At 48.4% G+C, this 18,410-nt stretch overlaps 1 protein-coding gene across 9 annotated transcripts in view; it reads left to right on the top strand.

Moving 5' to 3' along the window:
* Caln1 (calneuron 1) overlaps positions 1-15,431 on the top strand; it is a 474,698-nt gene extending 459,267 nt beyond the window's left edge. For all 9 annotated transcript variants that reach the window (XM_040731664.1, XM_040731663.1, XM_040731669.1 and 6 more), the window contains one exon: positions 7,717-15,431. In XM_040731664.1, the coding sequence (XP_040587598.1) occupies positions 7,717-7,844 (128 nt within the window). In that variant the 3' untranslated portion in view covers positions 7,845-15,431. The remainder of the gene's footprint in view (positions 1-7,716) is intronic.
* The last annotated feature ends 2,979 nt before the right edge of the window (positions 15,432-18,410 follow it).

Consider the following 18,410-nt stretch of genomic DNA (forward strand, 5'->3'; position numbering starts at 1 on the left):
CCAGTGTCAAAGTCTACACAGACTACTCTCTCCTAGAGAGAATCCCCAGAGCCACCCCACTGCCATTTGCCAAATGGAGCTGTGTGAATTGGTGTTAAAATAAGAAGTGCAAAGATAGTCTGTCACTAAAGCAAACCCTGACAAACCCAGGTCCTGCCAGCAGACAGGGTCAGTTGGTTTATAGGGTTGGTTAACAAGTTTGGGGGTGGGGCGGGGATAAGAAGATGGAGGCTCTAATAGTACATTGTGCATCAGCCTCCTGCACCCCAATTTCTCATCTGCTATGTCAATTACTAAAAAGAATACTTGAAATATAATGAGAAGGTGGACATAAAAACAATCTATAATAGTATGATCTCTGACAGAACCAACTCCTCCAAGATTAAACATGAGATTGGTAGATAGAACAGCCGTTGGACTCTTAAGTGTGTAGCCAAGGGGACTCAGAAGGCATGGCTATCCCAAAATATGTCCATGAGGGTTGAGGAGATGGTTCTGTAGATAAAGTACTTCCCAAGAGATCAATGTTGACTTGGAGTTTCCATGTGCCTGTGAGCACATATGCACATGCCCTCAACCTGAAAGCATACACACACATGTACATCTGCACACACATACACACACAAGCACACACAAAAAACCCATGTATACAAATGTTCATAGTAGACAAAAAAATGAAAACCATCTAAATGCCCCTAAGTAATGAACTTATAAACAAAATGTATTATGTCATATTATTAATCAGTAGAAAGAATTGAGATGATGCCAAGCATGGAGATACATGCCTGTAGTGCCAGACCTCACAAGGATCAGGAGTGGTTAACCTTGGCTGCATGGTGAGTACAAGACCAACCTGGGCTATATGAGACCCTGTCTCAAAAATTTAAAAAAATGAAATGCTGATGCAACCCACAACACTAACAAACCTCCTTTGTGCAAAGTGAATAGAAGACATAAGAGAGAGTCCCACATCCTGCAATTTTATCCATGCAAATCCATAGGACTAGAAAGGTCAGCGGTTGCCTGGGGCTGGGGACAGAGGAGAATGCTAAATGATGTTAATGAGTACTGGATTTCTTCTTCTGGTCATGGAGATGTTTCTGTGTTATACATCAGTGATGGTTACACAACTTCAGAAGGGTGTCATTTTTGACACGTGCTCTGTGTAGCTAGATTAACAATAAATAGATACTAAGAGCCGGGTTATTAAAATCAAGGAGGGAGCTGATTTTAAGTGTGTTTGAGATGTGTGTGTGGCCCCCCCCATTTCTGTGGCCCAGCACCACAGGAAAATGGGAGAAGGGAGGGGAAGGTAGGGCGGGGCAGGGGAGGGGGAGAGGAAAAGGGAGAGAAGGAAGGGAAGAAAGGGAGGGAGAGGACAAGAAAGGGGAAAAGGAGAAGAGAAGATGGGGAGGGGTGGAGGGAAGTCAGCAAGAAGGGATTGGGAGTGAGATGTGTTGTCTCCAGCTGAGTGGGGCAGCTGGAGGCTGTGACTCCTGGGATGGCAGCCAGCCTTGGGAAGGCTGCAGAGAGTGGTGCAGCGTACTAAGCAGGACTCAGGAAAGGTGAGCCTAGGAGGAGCTGATGGGGGGTAGGAAGCGCAGAAGGGGCTTGCCAACACTCAGGTCTGCACTGGAAGCTGCTGCCAATGGGAGAATAAACAAGCAGGCATTTCCCCCAGCCCCAGGGGAGACAAGCAGGCAGGCTGGTGTTTCTCTAGCAATTTATGATGGGGCACATAGCTTTCAGTGGGGACGGCTCATTAATCTCTGTAGTGGTTTGTTTTTGCTTCATTATGTTTTATTTTATTTATTTATGTTGGTTTTTCGAGACAGGGTTTGTCTCTGTCGTCCTGGCTGTTCTTTGAACTCACGGAGATCCACCTGCCTCTGCCTCCCCCAAGTTCAGGCACGTGAACCTGGAGTTCAGGTGCCACCACGCCCAGCTTTTCACATAGGTTCTGGTGATTCAATCCAGGTCTTCATGCTTGTGTGACAAGCACTTAATGAAATGAACTGTGTCCCCAGCTTCTGGATTAATTCTTTCAGTGCCTAGAGCTCCTATTGCTAGCTCCTTTTCCAGAGAGGGAAACTGAGGTTCAGAGTGTAGACTTTCTCAGAGCTCCTAAGTGCCAGATGGAAAGGCATAGTGAGTTTAAAGCCTCCTGGGGACATAGCAAGTTTAATAAGTACAGATTTAAAGGACTGGGGAGATGGCTCAGTGATTAAGAGTGCATGCTGCTCTTGCAAAGGACCTGAGTTCAGTTCCCAGCACCCACACTGAGTGGCTCACAACTTCCTGTAACTCCAGCTCTAGGAGATCTGGTGTCTTCTTCTGGCCTCCTTGGGAACCCACAACCATATGGCATACACAAGCAAACACATAAATAAAAAAATAAATGAATCTTTAAGTAAATCAATAAACATGCCATGGTGTCTCATGCCTAAATTCCTGACAGTCTGTGAGGCTGAGGTAGCCTCTGCCCTCAGCTGCTGCAAGCTGAAGGGCATCCTGGGCTACACAATAAGACACTGTCTTCAAAACAACAATAATAAGGAAAAAAAATAAAAGAAACAGGGGTGGCACTGTAGCTCAGTGGTAGTGCACTTCCCCAACATACCCAAGGCGCTAGGTTCAATGCCCAGGTGTCGCGTCTGCTGCGCGGCCTGTGTCCGAGAACTTGCGGAGGGTGTCGGGGATTGACAACACAGAGACTTGTTCAACGATGTAAAGAAAACTTTAAGCAGGCCCCAAAAAGGTTCAAGAAAACTTCCCAAGAAAGGCTCCCACCAGAGAAGCTTCTGCTCTCCTCTCTACCCTGGCTGGTTCTCTCTGACCCCAGAAACTGATCTGAGCGTGGCAGAAGAGGTGGTTAGTCTTTGGACAAGGTCGAGGTCAGGGTGGTTTCTGTGGGCAGGCCTTTTCCAGGAACTTAATGCCCCCAGGCATTGTATTGTTTTTAGTAAACATTGTCTTACAGCTGCCTACTCCCAGGCAGAAGGGGAAGTGGGTCTCTGCTCAAGGTCTGGTGTTCCCACACCCAGGACTCAAAAAGAAAGGAATATTCACTAAGAATCAGTAATGTTTATTTGATGCAATGTAATGCAATGCAAATATTGCCAGTGACAGGCCTTAAGGCAGGAGCAAGAAAAATGCATCTGGTCCTGGCTCAGGCTCCTACCAGCCACACTAAGTGTTTGATACCTGCTAACCATCACCAAGCAGGGGGTCAGGGAGAGTGTATGCAAAGGTTTTGAACTTGCAAGGCGGGGCAAGCCCTGGGTTCTAATCCTGTCTCTGTTACTTGTCAAATGCCATTGGCCTTCGCTGTTTCACACTAGAGGCCCTGCATCCGTCTAAAGACACCACACCCAGCCCGCGTGAGATCCAAGTCTGAGTACACCACACACATAAACACAATAGCCAACTCACAGAGGGATGTCCAGTAACTCGACGTGAGTTCTAGGGCCAGGGAGAGATGGCTCAGTCTATACAGTATCTGCCTTGCAAGAGTAAGGACCTAAATTCCATCCCCAGAGCCCACATGAAATAAGAAGGACATGGTGGCCTGTACCTGTAGTCCCCACGCTGCAGACCCTGGAGCACGGGGGCTAAATGACAAGTCCCCGCCTCCACAAGAAGGTGGGTGGCACCTGAGGGAAAGGCCCCAAGGTGGCTGTTCACACACTTGCACACGCACCGACGCCCACACATATGAAATCAATAAGCAAACTTGGGTGTTTTAAAGGGAGAGTCAGCATGACTTGGGCGCAAGAAATATTCTTGAGTCCTCTGTCTTTAGATCTCTTCCCGAGGTGACTTATTAATTCCCCATTTTACAGATAAGGAAATCGAGGCCCAAGGAAATTGAATGTTAGGTTCAGCCACAAAAGACATTATATTTTTGCTCTACCATACAATTCCTGCTCTCTGGTAACTTCCGGATTCACTGCAAAACGATCTCCCACCCAGTACCAAGTTGGATTTACAGGCTTCAGTTCAGATTGGTTTCCAAGTTACTCTGGCCTCAGAATGTTCTAGAAGGTCTCCTTGGCTTCTAGGACATTGTTCTAGCTTTGGCATGCCCGGCTTGCATGCCCAACACAAAACTCTAAAATTAGTTAAAACATTGTATTGTTTGGTGGGGGGTAGGGGTTAGGGTGTGGTGTGTGATTTAAACAAAAAAAAACCAACCCAACAGCAGAGTAGCACAGCTGTCTAGCAGCGTGAACTTTATAGGTGACAGCATTGTTTCACAATGTCACACGGTCGGACGCGCCTGTGTGGATTCTCAGGCGCATCTTATCTCTCCCTTCCCCAGGCTTTGAAGGATTCTAAGATCAAAGTGGAAGCCAGGACGCTGCTTTCTCATCTGTGTGACTGAATCCTCACAGGGAAGATTTATGGGGTCTCATGGTTTAATTCAGTCTGTCAGAAGGGGGGGGCGTGGAATGGAGGCAGCTCATCATTGGATACAGGAAGGACCTTGCTTAGGTAGGCCAGGATCAGGAAACAGGACCCATGACAGGAAGTGTGGCTCTGTGTCACTTCGATTCCACACACCCCCCCCAGTGACTCAGTCCCATCTCCTGAAGGTTCCCCAAACACCACCACCAGCAGGGGTGTTCACACACACCAGGGTATAGGAGACACTTCATAGCCACACCTTAACACAGGGGATAAAAGCCTGTCATCCGTTACCTTGCTTCCTGAGTACCCTTCAAAAAGAAAGGTTTTTATGAATGCTTTCCGCCTGGGTCCAGCCGCAGCATTTTCTGTGGCAGATTTCAGCCGTGTCTGAGGAAGGAGTGTGACAGGAGAATTTCTACATAGGCACAGGCTCAGAATACATTAGCTGGTTCTCAACAAGCCACAAACACATTTCCTTTTTTTTTTTTTTTTTTTTTTTGGTTCATTTTCTGTGTAGATGGAGCCTTGCTTTGTAGCCAACGGTGACCTTGAACGTCCGATCCTCCTGTCTGCACCTCCTGGGTGCTGAGTTTACAAGTGTGCACCACCACACTGGGGCTGGAGCCCAGGGCCTCCGCATGCTAGGCAAGCTCTCTACCAGCTGAGTCCCATCCCCGATCCCATCCTTTTCTTCTTAAACACCATCTCCTTTGCCCTCTCTGGGAGCTGGCATCTTTTTTTTTCTTCCATGTGCCCACTCCTAGAAGAAGCCCATCTCCACACCAAACAAAACTGCCTCCTCCAGCTAAGAACTTAAAACCCAGAGTTAATCAGTAAGTGGAGAATCGAACCACAAAAATACTCCTAAATCACCCAGGGGAAGCCCGAGCCTGGTGGATCCAGGAGGATTAGCAATAACAAGAGGAGACTTAGGAGATTCTGGGAAAGAAGAATTCTGGTGAATTGGAGAGGGAGCCAGAGCAGCGGCTGGGGGCACAGTGAATCTGGCTTGACAGTAATTTTCAGAGATCCTTGACAAGCCCTTGGGCCCTTCCTCCCAGGGAAAGCTCATCTTGCCTTTGAAAACATGGCCTGGTTCCTACTTCTTAGTCCCTTATTCCTACAGGGGGAGTCCCTATGCGGCCGGAGATGCTGGGGCCGCTTCATGGTCTTAAGAGGCGTAGCTGGCCCATTCCTTCTTCCAGTCTTCTGTCTGTTTCATTTAAACATTATGTATTTACTTATTTATTGTGTTAGTGGTGTGTGTGTGTGGGGGGGTGCCTTTGTGGCACTCAGGGCCCAGCTTTCAGGAGTTAGTTTTCACCCTTCTGCCATGTGGGTCTCAAGGAGCAAACTCTAGTGGACAGACCAGATGGCAGGCTCCCTTCCCCATGAGCCTTCTTCGCAGCCTTGTTTCCTTGTGGGGTTTAGGTGTTTGTTGTGGGTGTGTGTTTGTTTGTTTTGTTGTGGTTTTGTTTTTTAATGCTTTGTTGTTTTGAGACAGAGTCTTATCATGTAACCAAATCGTGCCTCAAACTGACAGTTCCTCTGCCTGCCCTGGAGTACCTGGCATTGCCGGGATACAGCACCACAGCTGGCTTTGCAGCTCTTCACGGTGCACATGTATGTGTGTGCAGCGTGGGTGAGCAAGAACATGGAGGCTACAGGCCAACCTCAGATATCGTTCTCAGGGCGCCGTCCACCTGGCTGGTTTGGAGCTCACCAAGTATGCTGCCCTGGCTGGCCAGTGGGCCCCACGACCTACCTGTCTCTCCCTCTCTAGCTGTGTTTGCCATCATGACCAACTTTTTTTTTTTAATGTGGGTGCTGGGGGCTCGAACTCAGGTCCTCATACTTGCAGAGCAAACACTTTCCTGACCAAGTCTTATCCCAAGTCCCCAATCTTCTTTAATGGCTGAATTTGAAAGATGGCGTAGCACGAGTTCTAATTGGTCTTAATAATAAAAACCCAGAGTCAGATATAGGGGTAAATGTTTAAAGATCAGAGAGACAAAGGAACAAGTCACAGCCACACCTTACCTTGCCAACTTCTCAGCTGAGGAGGAGCTCCTGTCTCCTCCCACCTTATATTCTTATCTCTGCCCAGTCATATCACTTCCTGACTGTCTGGACAGACCTCCAGACCTCTATGGTTAACTAGTGGCTAGCTGCCCTCTGATCGTCATACAAGCTTTATGTGTTAGAGTACAAACAAGGTATGACCATACCAATACCCTGAGCATAAACACCACACCACACACACACACACACACACACACACACACACACACACACTCATACACACAGGTTTTGTCTTTGGCAATTCAACCTCTACCCAGGCCTATCAAATCAAATGAACATTGCCTGGTCCCCAGAAGTGCTTATTAAGATGTGGATTCACAGACTCCCTCCCAGAGACCTGATTCAGTCACTCCATAATAAGTAGACAACCCCTCTTGTATCAGTCCCCCACCATGTCCTGTTTAGATGTGAGGTGTCTTGTGATGCTCCTGTGTTGAAGACTTGGTCCCCAACTGGTAGCACTATTGAGAGGTAATTGATTCTCCAAAAGAACACTGGGGAGCCGGCTCAGTTTGGTAACGTGCTTGCCTTGCAAGTGGGAGAACCTGATTTTCACAAAGACACGGTGGTGTGGGCTTGTAATCCCAGTACTCTGGGGGAGGAAGAGGCAGGTGGATCCCTGGGGCTCACTGCACAGCCAACCCAGACTACTAGGCAAGTTCCCATCTGGTAAGAGTCTGTCTCAAGAAACAAGGCAGAGAGTGTCCAAGGAATGACACCTGAGGGTATTCTCTAGCCTTCATGGCCATGTGCACAAGTACAAACAAGAAACATGCCAGGCGGTCGTGGCGCACACCTTTAATCCCAGCTCTTGGGAGGCAGAGGCAGGCGGATCTCTGTGAGTGTGAGACCAGCCTGGTCTACAGAGCTAGTTCCAGGACAGGCTCCAAAAGCCACAGAGATGCCCTATCTGAAAAACCAAAAAAAAAAAAAAAAAAAAAAAAAAGAAAAGAAAAGAAAGATACACACACATACAATATGTGGGGTAGCTTTCAAACCTTATTTTATTAGTATTGGTTACAGAAAAGGGCCGACAATGGGTGGTGTCTTTTATGAAATTCCTTCTGTAATGTTACACATTTTTGTCTCTGAAACTCTCTGTAGCTATATTCTATCTAGACGTCTGAACATCTGAGTTGGTTAGACCAGTGCCTGTGATGTATAGAAAACATATAACCTGTCTCAAGATCTCTCTGTTCTCTCTCCTCCCCACCCTGACCCCAGTTCATTCACAGAAACAGAATCGGCAGACCTGTGTCCGCAAGAGCCTCATATGCGCCTTCGCCATGGCCTTCATCATAAGCGTCATGCTGATCGCAGCCAACCAGATCCTGCGGAGCGGCATGGAGTAGCAGCCTCGCACCAGCCACACCGCGTTGCCAGCTCACCGCGCATGTGCATTCCCCGCGGGCAGACTCTGTTCCTCCACACGGGAGATCTGGACCTATGGATGGATGCAGGAGTTGGTACAGTTTAGTAAAGAACTCAAGTTTGCATTGCAACCGGGGTCACGGATCAACTCCATCTCCTTGGCAGGGACACTAAAGGGCTGTCTTCAATGCTTTCATGGTTTTGTTTCCCAATGCAATAAATACCCGGGAGTTCTCAATTATTGCTTCAATCGCCAGTAGCAACTCCGAAGGAGGAAAAAAAACAAACTGTTTTCTTTTCGTCTTGGACTTCCAGTAGCCATCCAGGTATCGTGGTGGCATCAGAGAGCAAGAAAGAAAAGACAGGTGTGAACAACACTCACCTCCCTCCATGCCCGATTCTTTCAACCTGGGGACCCACAGAGACTCCCTGCTGAGGCCGACCTCTGGGTTGCTATAGAAAAGGGGAATTTTCATCTCACCCTGGCTTCCTTCCTCTACCCAGTGGAGACCCCTCCCCCCAAGGCATGAGGGGGAAAGCCATTAAGCAGGGCTCAGCTCCTTGCAGTCCCTGCTGTTCTTATTGCCTTTTCTACAGGACTCCTGTGGGTAGAGCTGGGGCGCTCTCGGTTGGTTTCCATGGCACGTGGCTTTCGGTTTCTGAAGTCCATCCCGCACCAGCATCTTGGAATCTGCAGAGAGCCTGGCTCCCAGCTTTCTTGCCTGTACCACCGTTAGAGAAAACAAAAATCATAATCTGGGTGTCTATAGCCCAGATGCACAGACAGACAAGAGACTTCTCCGCATTTGATGCTATTCTTCCCTGATCGTTAACTTTGGATAGGAACTGGTCCTCTAGCTCACATCCATCCCTGCTTCTTGGGAGCAGAGGGTGAAGCCACTGGGGCAGGGGAAGGATTGAGCCTGGTGGGCGAGGATGCAACCGAAATAAGAGAGCCCCTCCCAGTCGCCATACTAGACAACATCTGTGAGTTAGGGTTGGTGTGCCTCATCTCGGACTTTATTAGTGAGTCTTTCCTCGGCTAAGAGAAAGCGACTTAGAACCTGGAACAGAAAGGCTTTGGGATCCAGTTGCTGTATTTTGCTTAGTAGCTCATGACAGATTGTGCCAGTGACTCATTCAAAAGGGAGAGATGTTAATGGGCGTGGCTGATAGAACAGGGAGACTTAAGTCCTGATCACAGGACTCTTCTGTTGGGGTGGAGAGCTCAATGTCTGGGTCTGTCTTTAGTAGCAGGCCAAGGCTCTCATTTCTTTGAGTTTCCCTAGATTCACTATGAACTCAAGCGCGAGTGGTCAGATTGCCTGTCTTCTGTAGATGTGCTAATTCCCTTTGCATTTTTTTCTGAGCCCAAGTCGTTATTTTTGTAGTGGAATTGTCCCGCTCCTTCTTCCTCAGATCTCAGCCAGGAGCTCCCTGACTATCCTCCAGCCACATTGAGGCGCCAGCAGCTTTGCTCTCTGTCTCTCCATGCAGCCGAGTAGGGTCTTTTTGGTGCGATGCATATCCCCCCCCCCCCCCCCCCCGTTACTGCCGCCTTAGACTTGTATCATGCAAGGTCTCCTTATAGGGTCTTCCTTTAGCTCACCTCTACAAGCACTCTGTGCGGTAGTGTGGAGGGCAGCTGCAGATATTTTAGCGTGTGAATATTCACCAAGAGCACAAGTCAAACTAGGTTTGAGCCATAGCATAGGGAAAAGAGAGCAAGTCGGAGGTCCCAAGAGCCCGAGGGGGCACAGAGTCACTTCATCAAACTGCCTGGGGTCTGGCACATCCAGGCAGCAGCCTGCTTCCTTTCTTAAGGTGCCCTCTGCAAACCCGCCCTCTCTGTTACTTCCCTAGGCTGAGTCACCATGGTCCCCTTAGGACCAGACTCCTGAACTAGAGCAGGTAGACACACAGAATATTAATACACTGCACAACTTCCCACCCCCCTTAGATCCTTCCTGGGGCAGTTGCCCTCTCTCTGCCGATGCGGGCAGGAAAGCAAGCCTAGCTGGCAGCAGCATGCTTCCCTATCACTTGCTGACGCTTGGACCTCCAAACTGCATCCCCCTGGGAGCACAAACCAGGTGAATGCTTCTGGAAGTGTAGGACTCTAAGGACCCGAAGGGGGCCGATGCCGTGCCGCAGCCGAGCTGAGCTACCAAGGTGGAGCATCAAGATTTCTTCAAATGTTGCTTTCCTGTACCACCTGTCCCATACTGAAGGAGGCCGGTCCCCAAAGACGAAGAGTCTAGATTCCTTCAGCAGAGATGTGATAAAAAGCCTGCTTCCTACAAGGGCATGAGCGTCCCCTCCCTTAAAAAAAGAAAGAAAGGGAAAAGAACAGAAACCTCCTGCATCCCTCCCAATTGTGCAGAAGGGACAACAGGAAACAAACCAGCAGATTCCCTCCGATGGCCCAGAAGTTAGCCCCCGAGCAGTCTCCTCGTCTGAGGCACCCAGCAGCTGAATGCAGCAGTGAAGGAAACCAGGTCTAGGGATGTCCCTTAGACGCAAGGGGCTGAGAGTGTGCTTAGGTGGCCTGCCCTCTAGCTGGTTTGCTTGTATTATTTGTCTTTGATGTATTTAGGGTGTTGGGCTTCTTCCCATACAGCCCCACTCCCAGCTCACACAAATGCTATCCTGAGGTTCATGGCCATCCAACATCCTCATGACAGTAACTGAGGAGGAGCTGGTTGGCTGATGGTTCCAGAAAGTTCTGCCTCCCATGCTCAAGGGAAGCCCTCCATGTGCAGCTGACGTGCCCTCTGTAGGAGAGGCAGGGGCCTCAGTCTTTGCTGCCTTGTCAGTGACAGAGGCTGCCCAGCCATGAGGTGACTCGGCGACCGGCTCATTCTTGCTACCAGCCCAGCTCCACGCCCACAGCCCTCCACGAATGACAGACACTAGGACAGCATTTGACCTGGGACAGAAAGACAAGCTGACTCTGGACCCTGTAACCTTCAAACAAGCTGTCCCCTCACTGTCCCGGATGTAGATGGAATCCCAGATGGGACTCCACCATGGAACTGTTACCAATGGCTTCCAGAATGTGTGCAAGTTCCATGTGACCTCTATAAGAGGTTGCCATGGAAACATTGCATCCACCCTGAGTTTGCCAAGGTACAAACACAGGGAACACTTTCTTAAAGAGCACTCTAGGTCCTACCCGCCTGCACTATGACCCCCAGAACCCATCTCCTGCTGAGATGGGGAATTAACCTCTGAGAATATGCATGGCTTCCTTGCCTTTTCCTATTGTATTTGAACTTGCTCTTCCCCCAACTCAGGAGAAAAGGAGTTAAGCCCTGTGTGGGTAGCCTCCTCACCTCTATCCTTTATCCCACTCCCCTGAACAAGACTCTCTACACATGGGAGGAATAAGACCACCCTATCATTTGGCAGGCAAAAACACACTTTAAGCTTGCCGTCTTTAAAGGCGTTTGCTTGTTTGTTGAGACTTTCCTTTCTGGGAGCTAGAAATAGGAACTGAGGTGCACTTGCGGTTCTCAAGCGTTCTTGTGCAAGCTCAGTGATTGCAGGAAGTTTTGGGTGACTTGGATATGCAGAGACCAGGACATCTAGGCATCTTCCATACCTGCTCCTATCTCAAAGTTTACATGACAAGTGGTCTAGTATCTGAAAGAATGGGATCAAAAACAGAATGGCAGCCGGCGTTGAGGAGAGCATCCCTCCTGCCCCCCAGCCATTAGTCCCAGACCTCCCAGTCCCAGTCGATGGACTCTCAGAAGTGATTGGAAAACCTAGGAGCAGGGAGAGAAATGCCTGGCTTTTATTGCAGTCTCTTCCAATGGGCTCAAGTCCAGACTCAGGTCATAAATTGAAGAGTGTTGTATACGTTGATTTTGGATCTAAGACTGGTGGTGTCCACAGGAGCCTATGAAATCATCATCAGAAGATGAAGAGGTGACTGGTACTTCCTGGGTTGGGTTGACTAGGCTGTGTCTGGTTGCCTGTTGTATGTGGAACTGTTTCCTTGTATGCCCTTGATGAAAGTGCTAAGTTTTGTACCTCAAAGCATATTAGGTCATGTCCCTACACTCTATCACTAAAGGTCCACAACTACCCTATCTACCCTGTTACCTAAGATATGCAGAGAGTCTGGAACCTTCTTGTGCAAAGGGTCCTTATTTTTATATGATTCTATGATAACGGTACTGATGCGCTCCGATGGATCTTCTAGACTTTGACGCATACTGTTTCTATGACCTGGGAAGCATCCATCCCCCCAAACAACTTTAGACGAGTGTTGTTTTTTCCACTGGCCTCTTCCAGGATGCCCTACTAGTCTGCGAGTCCAGAACTCACAACCGTATTCCTTCCGTCCACATTGATTCCCTGGCTCCCCTCCTCCACGAGGAGAGAATTCATTCGAAATAGAAGAGCTATGCAGTCATTAGAGTTTTTAACTTGAATTATTTATAGTCAGGACAGAATAGAGGAGAAGCTAGGCCACCTCATCCAGTCCCTATCCCCATGATCATGTAAATGTCACAATTGCTTAGCTTCATTCCACCCGCACTTTGACTAACACTCAGGGGACTATTCTCAGCTATGTGGCCTTGCCACATGCAGTTTGGTTTGGAGGAAGGGGGCAGACATACCAGCTAACTAAGCCTTCTCTTTGGATCCTATGCTCACTGCAAATGCATTACCGTCGTGTTAACGCCAATGGTTTATATTTAATATTGGCTCTAATTTAAAAATACCACAAAGAATGCTTGATTCAGCCAGATATGGGAAAGCATGCTTGTAATTCCTGGAACTTGACAAACTGAGGATGAAGGGTTGAAGTTTAACATCTGCCTGGATTGTAGAGCAAGTTCGAGGCCAGTCTGAGTTACATAGTTAAGTTCTAGGCAAGCCTGGGCTACATACAGAGATCTGGTCTAGCATGAGCTAACGGAATGAGATTCCTTCCCACTCAAAGGGGAAAGAAAAATCATTTTTCCCCCGATGCACAAAACAGCCCCCTGTACCTCAACATTACTTGCTCAGCACCTATCTTGGCTAGTTTGTCTACTGAGGACACCCCATGTTCTGGACATAGGGTCAACCTTTTCCTCAGGTGGGATGTCTTGGCTTCCAAACCAGTCCTTATGAAACCAAGGGTAGTGGGCATACCTATAATCCCAGAAGTTGGGAGGTGCAGGAACTCAGAATAGGAGTTCAAGGTCGCCCTCTTCTACAGAACAAGTTGAACTGAGTTACATGTGAGGACATACACACACACACACACACACACACACACACACACACACACACACACACACGATGAGGGGGGTATCTAACTGAAAGGAGTCAGGGACTAGAATTTTCCAGCTAATTCAGAGAATGCAGATTTCACCGGGATGTTTGCTCCATCCTTGGACTTGACAGAGATAGTTTTTAAAGGATACATACATACATACATACATACATACATGGCCTTGTATATCTGGCCTACTTTGAAATGTCCAAGGGACTGCCTATCAGCGTGTTCCCAGTTACAAGCTCTGTGGACGCCAATAGGAAGCAAGTACTCACTCTGTGTGGATGCTGACCCCTGCCCACCCCAGCATGCCTTGCCTGACACTCTGAGACCTGTGAACGGGGGCCTGAAAACAGAATAGAAAAACCAAAGGAGACAGCATTATCACTTGGGAAGAGCACCGGAAATAGGATCCTTGCTGCTAGGAGCCGGGGGAAAAGATATCTCCAGTAGAGAGGACTCAGAAGTCCTGTGTGTTGCATCGTTCATGGGTGGTAGCTTGTTTTGTGACATGAGTCCCAAGAGGCAGCTGGGTGCTCCTTTTGGCGCCCTCTGGTTCCCAGTCAACATGTCACATGTCACACAGGTGAGAGACTTTTTTTTTTGTTCGTTGCCCAAAAGCTTGCTGAGTCAAGATGAGCTTTTGTGTCTCCTTGGAATGAAAATAGAGCCTGAAAAATGAAGATTTGGTCCCCTGGATAAAGGTCACATGGCGTCTAAATTCATGAGTCTATAGGTTGATTCCCAAAATATGCTACTCCCCAAGTCTGCCTAAGAATGCCTAACTGGAAACTCCCCAAATAAAGGACTCACATCCAGCCACGCTTTCCCCATTATTGCCGTCTTTCGCCCTGGCCACTGGACTCTGGAGCAGTTCAAGTGGATGTGGTCCTGGCTTGGAATCATTCATAATTCCACAGAAGGCAGGAAGTCACCACCGCTAACGAGTGTCGGGTGGCGAGTCCGGGGTGCAGGACCAGCAGCATTCTGAAGCTGGAGCGAGAGGAGCTGGACAAAGGTGCCTGCCACAGCAATGCTCCAACCATAGCAAGAGACACGGGTGAGGAAGAACAGCTCCCAGGTACCCAAGTCTTTGTCCCTTCTTCCTCATGCCTACCCCAGAGCCTGTGTGAGCCAGGTATAGTGGCATACACCTGCAGTCCCAAAACACGAGAGGCAGAGGCAGGAAGAGTGTGGCAAGTTAGAGCAGCCTGGGCTACACAGTGAGTTCAAGGTCAGCCTGAGCTGCAGCGTGAGACCTCACAAAACAATGGGAATAATAAACTCCTAGCTCCTGATTCTTTTTTGTTTTTCCAAGACAGGGTTCCTCTATGTAGCCCACAGCTGTCCTGAAACTCGCTCTGTAGACCAGGCTGGCCTTGAACTCACAGAGATCTGCCTGCCTTTGCCTCCTGAGTGCTGGGATTAAAGTTGTGTGTCACCACCCCCCCTGGCTAGTTCCTGATTCTTGAAGCAGCCTGAGATCTAGTCAGTGTTCACAGGCAACCCCAGTGTTCTTCCCTGAAAAGACTTGCTCTCAGCTCCCTGGTCCAAGTTCACATAGATCGGGGACTCTGAGGAAACCTTAGGGGGCTCTCCAGTGACTCCTCAGAGTGGGGATTGATTTCTCTTCCCAGATTCTGAATTCAGGAAGAAGCTAATTGCCCAAGGACTAACCCCAGGTCATATTCATGGAAGCCATTCAAAATCTGAAAGTCTGGTCCTGCCAAATGTGGGAGAACTGTGGTCCTCCGGAGAGGGTGGGAACAGACCGTTAACCTAACCTGATTCTCAAAGCACAGATGTAAATGGCTGGGATTCGAACCCCTACATGCTGGGTGTCTCAGAAGCACAGGTAAAGACTGTTCTAAACAGGAGCTTCTTGCCTCTCCTTCCAGAATGTTCCAGTCAGGTGTCAATCATGCATCTCAGTTTCCCATGTTACCTCATTTACATTCTTTTGTTTTGTTTTGTTTCCTTCATTTAGTGTGAGTTGGTGATTTTCTGCTATTAAGTGGTGAGACAGCAGGTTAGTGAAATAAAAAAATATCTTTATATCAAATGTAAATATTACTATAAATGAACTTGGCATGCAACTTAAGTGATCCAATGAAGCGATATTATTAACATGTTATCTTACTGTATAAAGGGAAAATGACTGCCATATATGTGCCAGACGTTTTCTGTAACCAAACTTGTCTGTAAATATATAATCTTATTTAAAAAGAGTCTAATTTACCATTATTTATGCAATAGAAAAAATAAAAGTTCTTTTTTTGTTTCCTTTTGACAAGAGAGTCGGTTCATTATTTATGATCTGATTTTCAGTGGGTCTTGAGATTTGTTCCTGGGGCCCCATATAGGTGACAGTTCAACATCTCTAAGAAGCATCGGACGGAGAAGGTGACAGAGCCAGTTGAGCAGAGGGACTCTGAAGCGAGATGATTGGCCACGGAAAATAAGCTGAGGATGGCGGAGCATACGATAGGAGATGGGATGGGTCTCCTGGCTTCGGAGCAGACATGGCAATTAAGGGAATTTTGGGCCTGGGGAGATGACTCAGCCAGTAAAATGCCTGTGTAAACATGAGGACCTGAGCCATCCCCAGCTCCTAAAACAAAAAGGAGAGGGCTTAGTGGCACACGCCTGTAATTTGCACTCTCAGGAGACGGAGATAGGAGTGTACCCGGGGCTCAATGGCCAGGTAGTCTGGGTGAGCTGATGAGCTTCAGGGTCAGTGAGAGATATGTCTCAAGTAATAGGGCGGAGGGCCAGCGAGGTGACTCCGTGGGTTAAGGCCCTTGCTGCCAAGCCTGATGATCTGAGTTCAATCCTCAGGATGCACACGTGAAAGGAGAGAGAACCAACTCATGTAAGTGTGTCTTCTAACCACATATAAACCAGGGTGAGAATGTGACACCCCCCTCCACACACACACACACACACACACACACACACACACACACACACACACACTAAATGAACTAACTATGACAGATTACCCACAGTCAAACTTTCCTGGAAAGACAGGCAGGCCCAGTGACCACCAGGCAGAGGATCAACGTATGTGAGGATACAGAGGCATGGCCTGAAGAGGCTACATGAATCCATGGGAGACATGATTACCCCGTGGGGAGTGGAGCGCATGCGGGAAGATGGAGGAGGGGGAGGGAGCTAGCCAATCGGGCCTTGTGTTCACGACTTTGGTGTCGGTGTCACCAAGACACCTGACAGAGACAACTTTAGGGAGAGAGTTTTGTTTGGCTCTTGGTTTCAGAGGTCTCGGTCTTTGGTTGCACAGCCCTGTGTGTTGGAGTGGAACATTAGCGTGACAGCGGCGGTGTGTGAAGAGTCTCTTCACGTCATAGCAGATCTGGAAGCAGGAGGAGGGGGAGGAAGCAGCTACTAGCAGGAACTGCAACCAACCAGAACAGTTTGAGTCTGTTTATTTCATCTATTTGCAGAAACAGGGTCTGATGTAATTGAGGCAGCCTTTGAACTTGATATGTAAGCCAAGAATGTCTCCCCAGTTCTGGGATTGAATAGGCACGCCTCTTGGTCCCAGATTTATGCTTACTTGTTTGTTTGGAGACAAGAGCTTATGTAGCCTGTGGAAGCTCTCAGACTCCCTGTGTTCACAGGCTTACCAAGGTGGAGACAAAGACTCAGGGCATCCAGGCAGACAGAGGAGGGAGCTGGGTAAGCCTCCCCGTGGGGCAGGGGGTATTCTAAAGAGACACATGCCCTCCCTTTGGTTATCAGACCATTGAAACAGTGGACCCCAGGGAATTGGCATTCCCCCCCCCGGGGAATCTCAAGCTGGAGAAGGAAAAGGCTGATGCCTCGTGTCAGCCAGAGGGTGAGCTTGTCTCCCAGGAGGATATTTCACACTGTTCTGAAAATTGTCAGGAGAGACTAGAGCTGCGGTAAAGATGGGCCAGCGATGGGAGGGGCCACACCTGGCCAAGAACTGCTTAGCTTTGTAAGCTCTTTGTGTGTGTGTGTGTGTGTGTGTGTGTGTGTGTGCACATCTGTGTATGCAGGAATGCCTGTACATGCCTTTGGAAGTCAGAGGACAATATCTAGTGTCCTGTTCTACCATTCCCTCCCTTATTCCCTTGAGACAGAGTCTCTCACTGAACTTAGGAGCTCAGCTGACAGCCAGCAAGCCCCAGAGTACTCCCCACACAGCCCTGTAAGCAATAGGCACCAGTGTGAACATGCCCGGCTTTTGTTTCTTGAGTGCTAGGGATTTGAACTCACGGCCACGTGCATGCATGCTTGTGCAGCAAATGCTCTTACCCATTAATCTATCTACCCAGCCCTCTTGCCTTCTATTTAAATCTAAATCTTATGTCAGGACCCAGAACTTGGTGGTATCACTGGGCCTCCTTGTTCCTCTTCTGAGCGTGGGACTCTGGATAAATGTCTATTCTCTGCATTTCATTCTTACAAGTCTGTTTAAATGGCCTATTGAGGTAAGTGGTCAAACCTGGCTTGTTAGGGCTGCCTGGCCTGGCCTCTGACCCCAACAACCCTGGTAACAGCCATAAAATCACCCCTTCACCCCAAGGGCTGGATATACATTTTTGGAGAAGCAGGCTGGAGGACCATAGACTTGGACCAACTGAGGCTACATAGTGAACCCCAAGATCCCAAGACCTACATAGCAAGGACCTGTCTCAGTAAGTTCCAAGGACAGGGCTCAGACAAGACAAAGCTCAACTCGTTGTGAATTGAGGATACTGGTACAGTGTCGTCTTAAGTCCTCTGAATACCTCACGCAGTCTACACTGTGGCATCAGTCTCCCACTGGCCAGCACACACGTAGCTAACCGTGACCTTCATCCAGTTAGTGAACCCACTCATCGCCAAAACTTTGTTTTCCTACATGAGTTCCAGGAACTGTGACCTCTGAAGTGAAGCTGATCTCATGTGGTTTTTTTTTTAACTCCCTTGGTGTTTTCTCTGCCATTTTGGGACACAGCCCTGACGTCAGCAACTTCTGCAAGCGTGATTGTTTTGAGTCCCTCATACTCCAAGGTCAGCTGTCCCTCTTAAAGCCAGGCCCATTGGCAAGAAAAGTCTCTCTCTGCTCAGCCCACGCAAAGTGGAGCCGATATTGCCCAAGAGATGAAAAGTCCAGCAGTCTATCATTAAGAAATGAAAAGTCAAATAATCTATCATTGCAGGGAACTTTCTTCACTGGACTCTTAGAATAAAAGATGGTTGAATTTCCTACCCTGGGGTTTAAGCACACACACACACA

Source organism: Mesocricetus auratus, unplaced genomic scaffold, assembly GCF_017639785.1.
Source record: "Mesocricetus auratus isolate SY011 unplaced genomic scaffold, BCM_Maur_2.0 Super-Scaffold_100025, whole genome shotgun sequence".
In the NCBI taxonomy this organism is placed as follows: Eukaryota; Metazoa; Chordata; class Mammalia; order Rodentia; family Cricetidae; genus Mesocricetus; species Mesocricetus auratus.